Source organism: Capsicum annuum, chromosome 1 (assembly GCF_002878395.1).
Source record: "Capsicum annuum cultivar UCD-10X-F1 chromosome 1, UCD10Xv1.1, whole genome shotgun sequence".
In the NCBI taxonomy this organism is placed as follows: domain Eukaryota; kingdom Viridiplantae; phylum Streptophyta; class Magnoliopsida; order Solanales; family Solanaceae; genus Capsicum; species Capsicum annuum.
In genome coordinates, this window is record NC_061111.1 from 2,524,308 (window position 1) to 2,541,995 (window position 17,688).

The window sequence follows — 17,688 nt, forward strand, 5'->3', positions numbered from 1 at the left end:
CTAATGAATGTCAGAAGGTATCCAGTTACTCAAACAAGATCCATGTGTTGTTAATGACTCCAAAACGTTTCATTGATATACCAATAAGTTCCTACTTCATTGTTATGGCATTGATGACTCCAAAACACTTCATTGATGTGCCAATGAGTTCTTACTTCATTGTTATTGCATTGATGGTCTATTTATATGTCTCTTATTGATATATCATTGTTTCAAAATATCAAAAATGCGGCGGCGACCGAAATAACAAACTCAAAGATTAATTGAACTAAGTGATGGAAGTTCTCTCTTATCGGGTGGTATCCCAGGAGCATAAGTCTATCATGGGTCGATCCCTATTTATGTGTTTATGGGTGGTATCCCAGGGGCATAAGCCTATCATGGGTCGATCCCAGTTGATATGTACCGGAGGCAGCCTAATGGTCACAGTAGAGTACAGTAATGATTACAAAGATGATAAGAACGAAGGTAAAGTGATTGAATAAATACAATGTACAGGCTGTCACAAGTTCTAGTAAGTGTGGTCCACTCCTATTATGATTTATTCACTTGTTTCTGATTTCTATTGAGCTCCTATATCATATGTGATTATCTACAGCTTTACATACTCAGTACATATTTCGTACTGACGTCCCCCACGGGGGACCTGCATTTCATGCTGCAGGCACAGGTACCTCAGCTCATACACCGCACAAGTAGGAGCCAGGATATCCAGCTGCTTTTGGTGAGTTCCAGTTTGTTTCGGGGCTTTCCGTGTCATATCCAGTCACTTTTGGTATTGTATAGAAGTTAGTTATATGGCAGGGTGTGTCCCGACCTTAGGTAAACTCTATGTATTGTCTAGAGGCTTTGTAGACCTAATGTACAGACAAGGTGGTGTTTTGTTAATAGACGTGATGGCTCCAACGGCCAATTATTGTATATACATATATATGTGTGCTCGAGCTTATACAGGTGATTATTTCCTTTTATATGCAACATGATGATGTTCGAATTTCGGGTTGTCATAGAGGTACGCATGGGAAGTATAAGGTTATGAGCTGGTTCTCCCGGGCCTCCTCCGTTACGGGTGCCAGTCCGCCCCAATAGGATTTGAGGCATGACACTTTTTGTCACACAAGATACCGGAGGCCTCTATTTCATCCACCCTACCCTGATCCGATGAGTGATATCATCGTCAATCTGTCAATCTCTCCATTCTCCTGAATCATCGACCCCGGATACTTGAAACTATTTCTCTTACTGATAGAATAAGTGTCAAGCTTAACAACCACATCAGACTCATGAGACACCTCGCTGAACTTACACTCCAAATATTCCGTCTTGGACCTACTCAACCTAAACCCTTTAGACTCAAGAGTTTGCCTCCAAACCTCCAACTTAGCATTAACTCCACTACGAGTCTCATCAATCAAGACTACATCATCCGCAAAAAGCAAACAATAAGGCACCTCCTCCTGAATGTGCCGCGTCAAAACATCCATCACCACGGCAAAAAGGAACGGACTAAGCGTCGATCCTTGATGTAACCCCAAGACAGGAAAGTGCTCCGAGTCCCCACCCCCAGTCCTAACCCGAGTCTTGGCTCTGTCGTATATACAGAATTAACAAGTTTTAAACTGAGTGGTTGGTTACCTTGGAATTTGGATGATCCAGAAAACATAAATGTACTGCTTATATTACCTAATGGCACAATTATAAACACACAATAAATAAACTGAACTCTAGAAATCCAAAGAAGAGTAATGATTGGAACGTTAAGGTGAGTCGAGATCAAATGTTACAAAAACAGATTTACCAAACAAAAACACACTACCTACTACTTATATTACCCTCACCCATAAACACAAAGAATCAACAAACTATACTTGAGAAATACAGAACAATGACCTCTATTCTATGCTCTTCTGATGTTTAGATTTGTTGAATTTATCCTGCCTTCACGAATATAAAAGAAAGCAGTGACATAAGTATCGCTCCCATGAAACATGGGGGTATTGAAAATTGATTAAAAATTGAAACTTGCGGCCAGTAAAGATCAATCTGTACAAAAAAAGATTCAGGAAACCTAAGCCCGCAATCCATATTACCTAAGCCTCACAACTCTAAAAATAAAGAATCAACAAACTAAACTCTAGAAATACAGAACAATGAGCAAAGATTGGAACATCATGGTGAGTAAACATTTACTCCAGCTACATCAACAACAACAACAAACCCAGTGCAATCCCAACGGTGAAGTCTAGGGAGGGTAGAGTATACACAGACCTCACGCCTACTTTACCCCTACTTTTAGAAGGTACAAAGACTGTTTCCAATAGACCCTCAGCTCAACAACAACAACAGCATATCCAGTGAAATCCCACAAGTGAGGAAGACCCTCAGCTCAAAGAATGGTAAAAAAAAGGCAGTATTAACAAGCAGAAATCAAGATAGTACAGCTACCTAGATTAAAATTTAACATAAACCCACTATACCCATAAAGATTTCATAAATTAAACTCTAAAGATACATAAAAAAAAGATCATAAAGATTGAAACTTCACAGCTAATACATATAAAATTTAAAGAAAAAAATCATAAAGATTGAAAGCTTATAGCTAATAAACATAAAATTCCTACAAAAAATTTTGATTATCCACTACATAAAAAATCATAAAGGTTGAAACTTTACAGCTAGTAAATACATAATTTGAACAAAAAAAAGATTACCTTAGTAGAAATCCTATGATGGGGTTCATTGATTCTAATTCTATGTGTAAATGTGTGTAAAGATTTGGGGGGAAATTTGGAAACCCTAAATCTACGTGATAAATTAGAAAGAAAAGGGCGTGGTGGAAAAGAATGAGTACAATTGGAGCTCAACATGATTAGAAAAATACTCTAATTTTGTGAGCAAATTGAGGGATTGAATACATGGAATTTGTGCTTTTTTTTTCCCCCTTTTCTTCGTTGGAGCACCAAAAAACAAACCCTAGTTTGCTTCCAATTAATTTCAATTTTGCCAAAAAAAAAAAAAACTAGAGAAGTTATTTTATTAAGTAGTATTGAACCATATGGTGTGCAAGTTGACGTTTTTGACGGTTGACGTGAGGCGTAGAGTCTATTGGATTCTATTAGTGAGAAAGTTGTGGAAAATATGGATTAGAATAGAATATAAGTAGACATGAGCATGAAGATGCACGTACTAGTAGGTCGAAGCGTATTCACGTTACCTTTTCATAAAAAAAATAGGTCGAAGTGCATTATCTTATTGTCCAATATAAGTAGTTTGTATTATTACTTCTATAATTTTTTGTACTTTGATTTTTGCTATTTTATTATAGTACTATTAATTTGTTGTTTTTTTATATTTGTAATACTCTCTTTTTTTAAATTATTTTTGTCTTGAATCGATGATATATTGAAAATAACTTTTCTGTTTTTAAGGTAAGGGTGAATTGTACGTACACTTTATCTTTCTACGACCTTACTTTATGAAATTTTATTAAATGTGTCGTTGCAGTTTTAGTGTTCGGTCTTTAGAGTAATCCAAATTCATATTATATAGAGTCAATTTGAGGAAATTGCTCCTTAAGAAGAATTCATTCATATTTTATACTAGTTGGATTTATATTATTCGTGTTTTACAATTTTCATACCCTCATTATGATACCTTCTTTGTTGGGGCGTCAAACTTTATGCACCAAATTGTTGGTTTTTAGTCGATTGGATTAGGGAGAGTGAGTTCCATCTTTACAATTCTTAATGTTGAATTCATTGATTTGAATTTTTTGTGTATGAGAATTCTTTTTGATTTTGACTCGAACTCTTCAAAAGTATCTCTAGTGTGTGTCATGTCATATCCTCCAATAGTATATACGCGTACAATATTAACTACTCTTTCTAACGAGTTGATCAATTTATATTCTACTCACAAAGAAGCAACGGAAATTTGAGACTCACTTGTATCCACATAGGCAGCAGCAGTACACTGATGGCTATTAAAAATTTCACAAGACAGACAATAGAATAGCAAATACCAAAGCTACTAAAAGGTGTACGTACTATCACAAGCTCACATACTCCCATGAGATATTCACAAAGACCAAATGCTACAAGAAAAAAAGCTATGTACAAATACCAATGACCGAACCTCACAATGCTAATTTTGACCCTAGTAGGGCTTCCCCTTATTGACACGGACACAATTTTAACAGTAAAAAAGTACTAGTTCAAACCCACTTGACATAAGAAAGAGCGACGAAACTAAAATGAAAAGGAGACAAACATAGAGGTGGAACGCTGAAGGCCTGCAACCAAATTGAGAAACAGATTTTGGCTATACATCTTACATCCAGTTCTTGGTAACTACGAATGAACTCCCTGGCTCGGTAACTGCCCCCTTGCTGCTGTTTGAGGTACGGCCAGAACCACCAGCTAGCAATGCCATCAAGCTTCCTCCATGCACCCTTCCTTCAGAAACTGATGATGATGAGCTGCCTGCAACTGGAATATTGGGTTGGTTAAATCCAGGATATTTTATGTCAGATCCATCACCGGATGTCATACCACTACTATGCATTTTCGTGACATCAAAACAGATGTCTTCCATGTTGGCAACCCCCTTCATCTTCTCGGGTTGGTTTGGCGCTACATCCAGGACCATAGAACCAAGAGTGGCACCACCATGAACGCGTTTGTCTTGCACGAGAGCACCATGAGATGCACAAAGTCCAGTCTTTCCTCTAGCAAATGAGTTACAAGGACCATCACCTTGGCCAAATACAGAATCAGGCTGACCCCAGGAGCATCTCTTTCCACCGCCGTGGGCTTTGCAGAAATCAGTGCTTCCCTGAGCACTTTTTCCACAGCCTTCAACTTTGCATCTTTTTCCACCACCATGGCGTACACAAAAATCAGTTCTTCCCCTTGCACTCCTGGTACACTCCGGCACAGCACACCTCTTGCCACCACCATGGGCCACGCAGAAGAGTGTCCCACCATGAACACTCTTGGGGCAGAGGCCACCTCCTTGGAACGAACATCTTTTCCCACCACCATGACCCTTACAGAAAGGTGTGCTCCCCTCTGCTCCCTTATTACACCCTTCAAAGGTGCAGCGCTTACCACCACCGTGGGCCTTGCAAAACATTGTACTTCCTTGTGCCCCTTTGGTGCACTGGGGGTACTGACAGCGACGACCACCTCCATGTGAAATGCAGAGGCCAGAGAGTCCTTCTGCACTTTTGGTGCAGCCCTCTTGCTGGCATCTCTTGCCCCCACCATGTCGAATGCATAACCCGGACTTCCCTCTGGCAGCACGGCTGCATCCTTCTTGACTGCAACGGCGCCCACCCCCATGGGCAATGCAAAAGTTGGTGCGTCCTTCCGCGCTCTTTGTACAACCTAGGAATTCACATCGACGACCACCCCCATGGGCTTTGCAGAATGCAGTCCGACCCTCGGCTCCCTTGTGACAACCTGGTTTCTGGCATCTGCGGCCCCCACCGTGGGCAATGCAAAGCCCAGAAGCACCTCTTGCTCCTTTTACACATCCCTTGAACTGACACTGTTTAGTACTACTGTTACGCTGCTGCTGCTGTTTGGCTAACCCGGAAGTGCAGGTGACTGAGCTTTTTGAATTTGTGATGATACTTGTAGACAGATCGGGGGAGACTGGAGTTTGCTTGATTTCTGTTGCAGTCTGGTTCAATAAGTAACTAGCCTCAGTTGCATGTGGAGTTTGTAATGGATGGAAAATGTTGCTAGTCTTCCAATGTATAGCTGTTGATATTTCATCAGTGTGAAAAGCCCCAGCTGTCGCTTGCGGCGCCTTCATGATACTATGTGGTGAAGTGGAAAGCAAATGCACAGTAGTGACATCAGATTCAGCAGCACCACTAGAGAGGCTAAGTTCTAGATCAACTGCAAGCCCTTTGGCAAGTTTTTTGGACTCAGGGTGAGCAGATTTTCTAGAACTTGGAATTTTCTCATTGCCAAGATGGAGACTGAAGTCCAAGTCCAGGTCCATCAAGGACTCTTCATCATTTTCTCTTGCTGAAGACATTGAAGTGCACGCGGCGCCTGAGCTCCCCTTGCTATCCGAGGAACTTGACGAATGGCCTAACCGTAGACACAAAGATGAACTAATTTGCTGATCGTTAAATCCACCAATTGAACTCCATTTCCGTTTGATTCCTTTTGGAGCAGGGACGGAAGGAAATGACGAGCCAATCGAATCAAGACGTAAGGTGGTATCAGCAGAATCACCACCACCAACTGTGAAGGATTTTCCCAGATTCTTGAATGCATTAAACTGAGGGTTCACAGTAAACCCCACATAGCGAAATTTGGGATCCATACGCTAATAGCTAGTACAAAAACTTCTATTTGAACCAAGTCTCAAATGAAAAAGAACAGTCAGCCTGACTTCCGGGCTTAAGAAAAGTTAAGTGGTAAACTAGGGTTAGATGTGTCTACAAGAGCACATCCCACCCCCGCTTACGAATCCCGAAGTATCCTTTCGATCCATTAGCAATCAAACTTCACTCCAACTTCTGATCAGCTGCAAGGGAGAAAAACTTTGTGCAAAATCAAAATCTTTGATGCAAAATCATGACAAGCCAACATCCTGCACCAAATCGAGTTGCGATAATAAGAAACTTTAGGCAGAAATATCACATCAAGAGCAGCACAGAACCAAAGAGATCATATTAATCTATTGGGCAGAAACAAGCTATTATTAAAATAACTTTTCCCTCTGTAAATGCAGATTCTGTTCTCTAATATTGAAATTTTTTAAAAATACCTCTCTTATATTTTGTAGCCGTATGGTCTATGTCGTCTCCATAAATTTAGCAGAAAGCTCTGTACAGTTCCAAACAAATGCTTCTTTATTTTAAAAATACCTCTCTTATATTTTGTAGCCTTATGGTCTATGTCGTCTCCATAAATTTAGCAGGAAGCTCTGAACAGTTCCAAACAAATGCTTCTTTTAGCTAAATCGTTGGAACTAAACCTTCTTTCTTCTTTACGACCAAGCAGCTGAACTTTAGTACACATGGAATAAGTTTTTCTTTTCGCCAAGCCTATGTCTAATAAACTAATTATAAGGTAATATGCAAGTTTATAATTTAATGAGGAAATGAAGGGAAAATCAAATGATAAAATGCAGTTGGCATAAATGTAAATTTCTTTTAGCTAGTTCTTTGCAATGATAAAATGCAGTTGGTATAGATGTAAATTTCTTTGAGCTAGTTCTTTGCTTCTTAATGCCACACATAGTCATGGAAATTCTTGCTTGAGGTATGGTATCCTGTACTAAGTCAACATCAGATGTCAGGAAAGAACGCGTAAATATCACCTTTAACCACATAAAAAGTTCAGAGCACATAAAGATTGATAGTTTTTCATCAGAGACAACAGTACAAGTATTCACTAAGAACTGAAGAATAAGCATCAAACATCCATATCAACAGGTAGAATTCTCTGAAAAAGATCAATGATCATCGAAAATACAGCTGAATAATGTAGCTAAATGTACCTTTTTGTTAATCCATTATGTGAATCCCACTTTCTCCAAAATCATAGACCTAACCAGAACACTTGATGCTCAATTTATTTCTGTGCTCTGATTCCTATCTGATTAAACAGGACAGCAAACTTGATAAGGCCTATGAGAAGGCAAAAGAAGAGCAAAAAATCAGATAACTGATATACAGACCAAATATGAACTGAACTAGACCTAATGACGATACAACTATAGCAAATATCAAAAGGAAAAATTTGCAAGCATAAACATCAACTTTGCAAGATCCAACTTGAAGATGTCTAATCCAGCTAAAAATAATACTCCATAAATCTAGTAGTAAATCTCACACATAATACTAGCTTTCAACTAATTCAATTATTATAGATTCAACCACTATACTCATATCCTTCGCTCACAAATAAAGCTGGTAATTACAGGGCTTTACTAAGAAAACATTTGCATTAATTTGCAACATAATAAAAATTTCCAAGGCCCAACTAATGAAAGTCTGAAAGCCGCCCACGCCCATCCAAAAACAGAAATATCAGGAGTAATTCTTCACGTGGAAACTAGCTTTAAACTGCATCATCAAGAATTCAATTCATTTATTCAATTACACTACAATTACCACCCTTTTCTTTTACAGAAACTGGGGTCTTTCGAAAACAGCCTCTCTACCTTCACAAGGTAGGGGTAAGGTCTGCGTACACACCACCCTACCTAGACCCCACTTATGGGATTAAACTACATATTGTTGGTGATTCTTGCAGAGCTCAATTAACAAAGCATAGTTGTCAAGTCTAGCAATCACGAGCATACAAAACATACCAAATCTTGCAGAAAAATGTTCTAAACTTACATACCACAAAGAACCCACCTTGAAAGAGAGGAAATAGATCCCAAAAAACACCTCCCAATACTGGTTTTTGAGCAAAACTAAACTTCTAGTTTCATTTACAACAGATGATGAATACATTTCTCACTGTTACAAGTTTACAACAACAACAACATACCCTGTGAATTCCCATTTTTAAAATAAAGCATTCAATAAAATCAATTAAAGAAGTCATAAACATACAATTTAAAAACAAATCTTGTACCAAAACATTGAGCAAAATCTCAAACCCATACAGGAACCCAGCTAGAAACAGAATAGATAGACCTGAAAAATACCTAACCAGGTTAAATTTTCTTTAAAACCCAAAAACAGATTTTAGACACACATAAGGGAATTAGGGACACAATTCCCAAGAATTTGTGATACAGCAGTCAATCAACAAATCATATCAAACAAAATACCTCTAAGATAGAATTTCATGTAGAAAATGAATATGAAGAAACTGCTGACTGAACGGCTCAATTGAGAAAACATATAAGCAACCATAAACGCACACAAACACAAAATAAAAATTAAATCTTGCACCAAAAAAAGCTAAAAAGAATGGATTTTGTGCAAAATTAAGGAGAAACAGATAGAAAAAGAGACTACAGGTCCAAGAAAGTACCTTTAAGATAGAATTCCATGTTGTAAATGAATATGAAAAAATTAAAGAGCTCAATTGAGAAAATATATAAGCACCATAAACACACAACCCACAAAAAAAAAGGGATAAATCTTGCACAAAAAAAAAGGCAAACGGATTGGGTTTGGAGCAAAATAAGAGAAACCCAGTTAGAAAAAAAAAAATTAAATCTAGCACAAAAAAAAAAAAAAAAAAAAAGCTAAAAAGATTGGATTTTGAGCAAAATTAGAGAAACCCAGTTGGGAAAAAAAAATCTAGCACAATAAAAAAGCTAAAAATATTGGATTTTGAGCAAAATAAGAGAAACCCAGTTAGAAGAAAAAAATTAAATCTAGCACAATAAAAACGTTAAAGGGATTGGATTTTGAGCAAAATTAGAGAGACCCAGTTAGAAAAAAAAAATTAAATCTAGCAAAATTAAAAATAAAAAAAAATAAAAAAAAAAAGCAAAAAAGATTGGATTTTGAGCAAAATTAGAGAGACCCAGATTGGAAAAAATACATCTTGCACAAAAAAAGCTAAAGGGATTGTATTTTGAGCAAAATCAGAGAGACCCAGATTGAAAAAAAAACTACATGTTGCAGAAAAATAAGTTATAAAGGTTGGACTTTGAGCAAAATTAGACAGACCCAGATAGAAAAAAGAAATACACATATAGCACCCCAAAAAAAAGCTAAACAGATTGAACTTTGAGCAAAATTAGACACAGACCCAGATTGAAAAGAAATTAAATCTAGCACAACAAAAAAAAAAAAAACTAAAAAGATTGGACTTTGAGCAAAATTAGACAGACCCAGATAGAAAAAAAATACACATCTCGCACCCGAAAAAAAAACCCTAAGCAGATTGAACTTTGAGCAAAATTAGAGAGACCCAGATTGAAAAGAAATTAAATCCAGCACAACAAAAATAAAAAGCTAAAAAGATTAGACTTTGAGCAAAATTAGAGACCCAGATAGAAAAAAATGCATCCAGCACAATAAAAAGGCTAAAAGGATTGTATTTCGAGCAAAATTATAGAGACCCAGATTGAAAAAAGAGAGTAGGGATCGAAGAAAGTACCTTGAAAAAAAGATTGGGATTTGTGCAAAATCTAGTTACATAGAGAAAAGGGGTTAGGTTTTCTTGGGTTGTGATTGTGTGGCTTTATTATGGGTTGGTGATTGTGTGCCGGCGGCAAATGAAAAGAGGAAAACAGAGAGAAAATGAGAGGAGATTATTATTATTATTATCAGTGTTGTATATTCATGAGGAAAAAGAGAGAAAAATGGCCGCATGTGTGCGCGCTTATATATTATGTGGGGGTAGGGTAGGGACATAGTGAAAATGTGAAATGTATGTGGCTGCTAACTCTGTATAGATACGTGTGTTGCTCTGTGTTTTTTTTTTTTTTTAGGCTGTGGGGAAATGAAGCTGCGTGTGGAAAATGAAAACTAAAAAGAATGGACAAACCTTGAATGAGGTTATTCGGGATATCAGGAGTGATACGATTAGGAATAAGGTTGTTTAAAATAAAATAGAGCAGTTAAAATGAGTCTGATTTATTGAGCCGGCTCGATTCGATCTGTAGTTTGATGGAATTGACTTCAATTGTATTTTTTCCAATCTGGGTCTCTCTGATTTTGCTCAAAATCCAATCTTTTTAGCTTCTTTTTTTTTGTGCTAGATTTAATTTTATTTTTTTTTCTAACTGGGTCTCTCTAATTTTGCTCATATTTATTAGAAGGTTAGTAGATCATAGAATGTTGACTTGCTTTTTGAAGATTTAGCTTGTCGGTGTATGTCGTTGTGCTAATTGTATTCCTATAATTCTTGCTTTTGATATTTTTTATCATTATTGTTTATTGTGTTCTAGTAATTATTACATTCTTTGTTGCTTGTCCCATACTTATAGATTTTGTACTGATTTTTTTAATAATTATTGTTTTTTTTAATCGTTATCATTTTCTTTGTACTTGAATTTGTCACATTTGAGTTGAGGATCTTTCAGAAACATTTTTTTTTACTCCACAAAGCAGTGATAGTATTTGCGTAAACTTTATTTTTCTATATCCACTCCTGAAATTTTACAAAATCCATAACTATTTACTATAAAATTTCACTAAATACATTATCTTCATTATTATATGAATACTACCATAAAACTATCTTTTCAAGAGTCAATCAAAAATATTTCTAGTGACAAGGCCTAAAGATAATCCATAGAAAAATATTTCTAATAACATAAACTAAAAAAATATTAAAAAGCGAAGATGCATGGTAAATTACTTAAATCAAATTTAAAGTAAAATATCTCCTGATTAATTTAGATGATATCTCATCTCACGTATCTAACAATCCATTGGAACTTACCAACACATTATTTTTATCGATACAAAAGTAAATTATTAATTAATTCCGAATGAATTTAAAGGAGAATTCGTTAATTCACATGAATTCCATAGCTTTAAATTTTATATATTACATTAAAAATTTACTTTACTAAATATTTGTTCACACGTTTAATTGCAACCTTAATTATTATATTATACTAATAATTTAAAATCATTATAAAATTTAATAAACTTAAAATTCTTAAAATCCGCCCGCCTCCAACCCATCAACAAAAGAATCCATGTTGGCACTAACCATCGTTACGTAAGCTAATACGTAATTATTGATAAATAATTGAGGGCCAACATGAAAAAATAAAATAAATGTCAGCAAAATGATAATGCCTTTTTTACTTTTTTCTTTTTGTTAGAAACTTCCAGTGAGTGACAATAGTTAAGTGAACTCAATAGTTGACAAATTTAAATGTTTTATCTGATAAAAGAGCATATAAAATATATTTTTGCAATTTAATGATGGAAAATATGTTTTAAAAATAGCGATGTTGAGATAAATTTCTGTTATTATCAATCACTTTTTTGTACTTCAATTATCGTGTTTTTTATCATAGATACTATCGAAGATGTTTTATCATGCTTTCAATAGTTTTTTGGCATAACTTTTTCATTCTTGTTTATTCCTTCTTTCGAATCACTTCAATATGTTTTTCAATTAAACGAGAATCTATCAAAAATCATTCCTCTACTTTTAGAGGTCATTTGATTGAGTGTATAAGAATAATATAAAATATAATATATTAATAATGTTTGCATTAATAATATTTATGTTAGCTATTCTCGTATTTGTTATGCATGTAGTATTTAGTTTGATGTATTAAAAATAAGAGTTTGAGTTTGATGTACCGTCAGTATATTTTTTTTTTACGCCATCATGTGATTTTTACGTGTTGTAGCAGGTCATTCATTTTTACATTTTTACATAAGAAATGGATAACCTACTACATCACGTAAAAGTTACCTGATGGTATAAAAAAAATACAGCGACAATGAACCAAATTTAAATTCAAAAAATAATATGAATTACATAATTTTTATTTTTACAAAAACACCTTCATATATATATTGAAAAGGATGCAGAAAAATTTTTGAGGGATAATTGTGTCTTTAATCATGCTAATGTATGTATTAGATCCACTGCATTACTAAAACATGAATTTTGAGATATTAGTAATTAATATACACATCAATACACAATAATAAAGTGTATAATTAATGCATGCAAAACATTAGTTATACATAACCTAAAAAATATATCAAATAGTAAAATACTAATAATAAATAAAATTAATACTTGCATTATTCTTTTTAATATATTCTACCAAACGATCTATTCAAATAAAAATAAAATTTGTACACACTTATTCTTTCTAAAAACTCTATTTTATAAGACTACACGATAAAAGGTTGGAAACATAGTTGTTTTGTGGAAAAACTATACACGCACTCGGTGTATATATCAAGCCAATACATTTATATCATGTGTTTGAATTTAAAGTTTATGTTACTTAATCCTAATTAATCAATATATATTTAATTTAATTTAATTATATAATTATAATAAAAAATATTAATTTAATGTATACATGTGCGTTGTTTATTAGGTGTGTTTGTTACCTTCCATGAAAGGAAAGGCCAAGTGGACTAATTTATTTATCGTACAAAAGGTTACCAACGACAACAATAATCTTCTAACATGACCTTTTTAAATTAAGTACTAGTATACTTTATTCTATTTTTAAAATTTAATTTCAATAAGACATTTTCTTGTTTCTTCAACTTCTATTTCATTCATTCATTTAGTAGGCAGCATCTCGACACCGTTCATGGTGCCCCTCCCTTTTACTTTTTTTTCTTTTTTGGGCCCCACACATTTCAAATGTGACACATCACTGGACCCCACTAATATATTAAACACATAATAAAATATTTAAATGTCGACCATGGAAAAAAAACAAAACTAAGTAGTAGTATGCAGGACTCCTTTTATTTTATTTTAGTATGTAGTACTCCTTTTATTTTATTTTAGTTAACGCTTATTGACTTCACATTTTTCTAAAGAAAATTTTTAGTAAAGATTTATTTTATTAAAATAATTTTATTAATTATGCACTAAAAATATAAATTTAATTCTATAAACTTTACATAATTATTTGATAATAGGACTAATATTAGAAAAATACAATAATTTTTTTTTTGATGTTATAGCTTAAATAATTAAAATGAATCAAATATTTTTAATAAAAAAGTCAAATAATATAAAACGGAGGAAATATGATATTTATCTGAATTGAGGTGCGCTTTTGTGACTGCTTGATGGAAATATGAATTTGGATGATTAGATTAGTCTATATGAAGTGTATTTTCTTATTTTATTATATAGTTTAAGAGAGTAAAAAGTTATAATACGATATTAATAAATTCATAAGTAGTTGTACTTATAAAGATTCAAACTCAAAGACACACATATTAAAATTACTTGAAAGTTATTTTCTTTTTAAAGTTTGATGAATTAAATATACAATTATAGTTTAGTTTCATAGATTTCATGTCTTCTTCATAATGGTGTAACATAAAAAACAATCTAATATTATCATAAAAATATAATTTTAGAAAGAGTATTATATCAATATTAATAATAAATGTTGCTGTGACGGGCAAAAAAATTGTTATAAGAATATTAATTCCAGAAATTCTATTTGTTATATTAGAATGTTATTTTAGAGAGTAATTTTTCTTGTAAAAAGGTCTTACTATAGTTCAAGTTTTAATGGAAAAATGCTTTATTTTTACTTTGAATTATACGCGAAAAGGCTGAGACATACTTGAATTTTAGGAGGGTTCTATTACTCCTGGACTAATTAAAATCGTATTTTTACAATCTTAGTGTCTACATAGCACATACATGAAATAATGCACTGAAGGGTCCACATATTTTCTCAGTTTTAATATAATACTTACTCAAGCAGTGCATGTATCTATAGCTAATTATTTTATTTTATTTTCACCTTCATGCAGATTTTTTTTTTTCATGATTGAAGTCGTATTCTCCCTTTTTTTTTTTTTTTTTAAATCACAATATTGACTTTTTCTTCCAGTATCAAAATATATGGAGGACATACAAACAACATGTCAATCTTTAAATAGAAATATGCCATGAAAATATCCAAAGATCCATACTTTTTCTAAAACACTTTTTTTTAATTTTATTTTTTTCAAAATAAAAAGAGGAGAACGTGGGAAAAAAGGAACCATTTGGAAAAAGAGTGGTGCAAATTTGTTCTTTGAAAAATGTAGATAATCGATCCGTGCAGTATCTAAAAAAGAGAATAAAAATCATATGATATATAACTAGTTGAATTTATTCTGAATTAATTGTAAGAAAAAAAATAGTTATTTATATTATTGGTGTATAATAAATTTATAAAAATTTAGAAAGAAAACCACCCCCTTCCATTTTATTCTTTGATGCCTTTTACATATGTACCACCAAATGTTGGCACATTTTCGTTATTCCATTTCCCTTTTTTTTTTAAACTTGATGTTTAATATTTATATTGAAATCCAACTAATTCAGACTCGCGTGAGAAAGTTCTCATATGAGAGGTAAATGGTCTCTATCAAAGGTAACGATATACTCATGACTCGAATTCAAGATTTCTAGTTAAGGACGAATGGATAATTACTAGGGGTGGAATCACCTTTAGTCCATGGGCTCATTATTTATGTAGGAGAGATGGATAAAATTATATTATTTATACACGATTAAAATTATTTTTATGTATATATAAGAGATTTTGAACCCTCTTAAGCTAGTTTGTATATTTATTTTTTTAGATTTATCTATCCTGTTAATAAAAATTCTGACTCCGCTACTAATAACTACCACTCCAGTATATTCCTTTCCTTTTTAATCTTTATTTATCTTCTCTTAAACTTTTATTAGCGTACCACTTAATTAAAGAACAAGGATATTCCAAACATATTCACGTATGACTTATCGTTTCCAATCATGTATACAATTAGAGATGAATTAAGAATTTAAAGTCAGTAAACTTAGAATGATGATGATCTTAATTATTTTTTATATAAGTCGTTCAAATTTAAGAAAATGAATTCAGTTTGCATATGCAAATCTCGTTCTAAATTGACTTCTTGATCTTTTTATAGAGGTTGATTGTTATAGAGTGTTATTGAATAATTTATCAAATGTATAAGTACGAGGCAAGTTAGAGAGAAAGCTACGGATTCAACAAAATTCAGTAGCTAATTTAATCAAAATCTTAGGATTGCATTAAATTTTTTACTATAAGTATATAAATAATTTATTCAAATTTTAATAACTCAAAATTCTAAATCCGTTTGTAAATATATTAGTACAAATTATTTTGATTAAGAGCATTTTATTAAGGAAGAAGGTTTGACCAACATGCATAATAGAATGACTGAGATTCTCCCATTATTAATCAAAGGTCTCGGTTCAAATCCCTGAAATAAAATTAAACTAGTCATTTAGGAACACCTATTCAAAAATGAACCATGAAATAAGCAAATTAACATTTACTCAAATCTTAATACAGATATCGAATATTAAATTTACTCAAATCGTAATACGGATATCGAAGGAGAGCTTTAGAGTGACCGGTAAAATTGTTGTCATGTGACTAGAAGGTCACGAATTTAAATCTTAGAAAAAGCCTCCGACAAAAATGCTAGGTAAAGCTACGTATAATATACCTTTGTAGTGAGATCCTTTCCTGAATCTTACATAGAACGAAAGTTTTAATGCACCAAATTGCCTCTTAATAATATGAATATCGAATACCGAATTAAAGAAAAAACTAGGGAAGATAGTTTTTTCATGAAAGCAGTGGGAAACAGCTAAAACATATATTCTATGTTTTATATACTGTATGGGCATGAAGTTTTCTTCATATTTTTTTTTTTAAATAATGTTGTCTATTCTTTCTTTTGCAACCTTTGATTTGCTTTTTTCTAAATCTAGGATGATAACTGGACAGCTTCCTTTTGTGCTCTTTTATTGTGTATAATTTAGTTATATATATTCGGTTTCAAATAAGAATATGCTTTCTTAAGATTCCATGCTATATAATCCACGTGCATTTCTATCACTTCATCAACCCATACTCCATTATTGTGCTTTTCAGTTTAATATATATATATATATATATATATATATATATATATATATATATATATATATATATATATATATATTTCGTTAGTGTAAATATTGCCAATATATTACATATTGTTGGAAGAAACAACAATAACATACTCATTGTATTCTTATAAAGTAGATCCAGGGAGAATAAAGTATACACAGTTCATACCACTACCTCAGATGAAGTAGAAATACTGTTTTCGATAGACTCCTCGGCTTAGGACAGATAACAGATATAACAAACAAAAAATATAAAAGCAAACAACAACAACAGATGACACACCGCTAGATAATAAAGAAAATAAGACACTTATAAAGTAATATTAGAAACTTGCTATACGAAATTATAGACATCATCAAAATACCATGAACAAGAGACTACAAGAACACGACACTTCAGTCATAGATACAAACAGAGTATGCTTTCCTACTATTACGAACGTACTCCTACCTACTAATTCTCTATCCTAATTCGCGTCCTCCACATCTTCCCATCAAGGGTCATGTCTTCCGTAAACTATAATTATCCCATGTCCTACCTAATCACCTTCTTTCAATATTGTTAAAAGAAAAATTATATAAATAATTAATACTGTGATTAACTATTCTAATTTTTAGTAAAGTTTGGGAGAGTCTCCATTCACTTTTACTTGTCTATTTTAAGATTTTACATGTCCCTTAAAAAACATTAATTGATATGAGTTGTTTACCACAATGTTTATAGTAATTGATGTATAATCTTAATAGTAATTGATGTATAATCTTATATCTTGACAAATAATTTTAAGAATAAGTAATTAAAAGGTAAAGTAGAAAAGTAACTATCTCTTTTTTTTCGGATATGTTAAACTAGTACATTGATAATCTATTTTTGAAACATTAGACAAATAAAAGCTAACGAGAGGAGTATTATTTGTTTATGCTAACTTTTACCCATCTTTTTTCTAATACTCCATTATTATGATTAAGGGTGTACACACCAAATCGTCAAGTTAAATTGAATCGATGAGCCAAATCAAACCGAAAAAAAAGATTGACTTATGATTTGGTTTAATTGGTTTGACGTTAGAAAAAAAAAAAA

General features: G+C 32.8%; 2 protein-coding genes across 4 annotated transcripts in view; both read right to left on the reverse strand.

Annotated features, from left to right (window-relative positions):
* LOC107864310 overlaps positions 1 to 3,207 on the reverse strand; it is a 10,984-nt gene extending 7,777 nt beyond the window's left edge. The window contains exon 1 of the mRNA XM_016710643.2: positions 2,712 to 3,207. Within this exon, the coding sequence (XP_016566129.1) occupies positions 2,712 to 2,867 (156 nt within the window). The 5' untranslated portion in view covers positions 2,868 to 3,207. The remainder of the gene's footprint in view (positions 1 to 2,711) is intronic.
* An 801-nt stretch (positions 3,208 to 4,008) lies between these two features.
* LOC107864314 lies at positions 4,009 to 16,426 on the reverse strand. 3 transcript variants are annotated; one of them, XM_047414290.1, is made up of 3 exons: positions 16,160 to 16,426; positions 7,525 to 7,654; positions 4,009 to 6,612 (listed from the first exon to the last, which is right to left on the reverse strand). In XM_047414290.1, exon 3 carries the CDS (start codon positions 6,340 to 6,342, stop codon positions 4,330 to 4,332), a length of 2,013 nt encoding a protein of 670 aa, XP_047270246.1. In that variant the 5' UTR covers positions 6,343 to 6,612; positions 7,525 to 7,654; positions 16,160 to 16,426; the 3' UTR covers positions 4,009 to 4,329. The 3 variants fall into 3 exon arrangements, with proteins under 3 accessions (XP_047270246.1, XP_016566150.1, XP_016566166.1); XM_016710664.2 differs by lacking the exon at positions 16,160 to 16,426 and adding an exon at positions 10,098 to 10,362; XM_016710680.2 differs by lacking the exon at positions 16,160 to 16,426 and adding an exon at positions 10,098 to 10,341 and having other exon boundaries at positions 7,525 to 7,622.
* Between the last annotated feature and the right edge of the window lie 1,262 nt (positions 16,427 to 17,688).

Excerpts from the sequence above, each read along its gene's own strand:
- LOC107864314 (XM_047414290.1), bottom strand. The coding sequence starts at position 6,342 with ATGGATCCCAAATTTCGCTATGTGGGGTTTACTGTGAACCCTCAGTTT.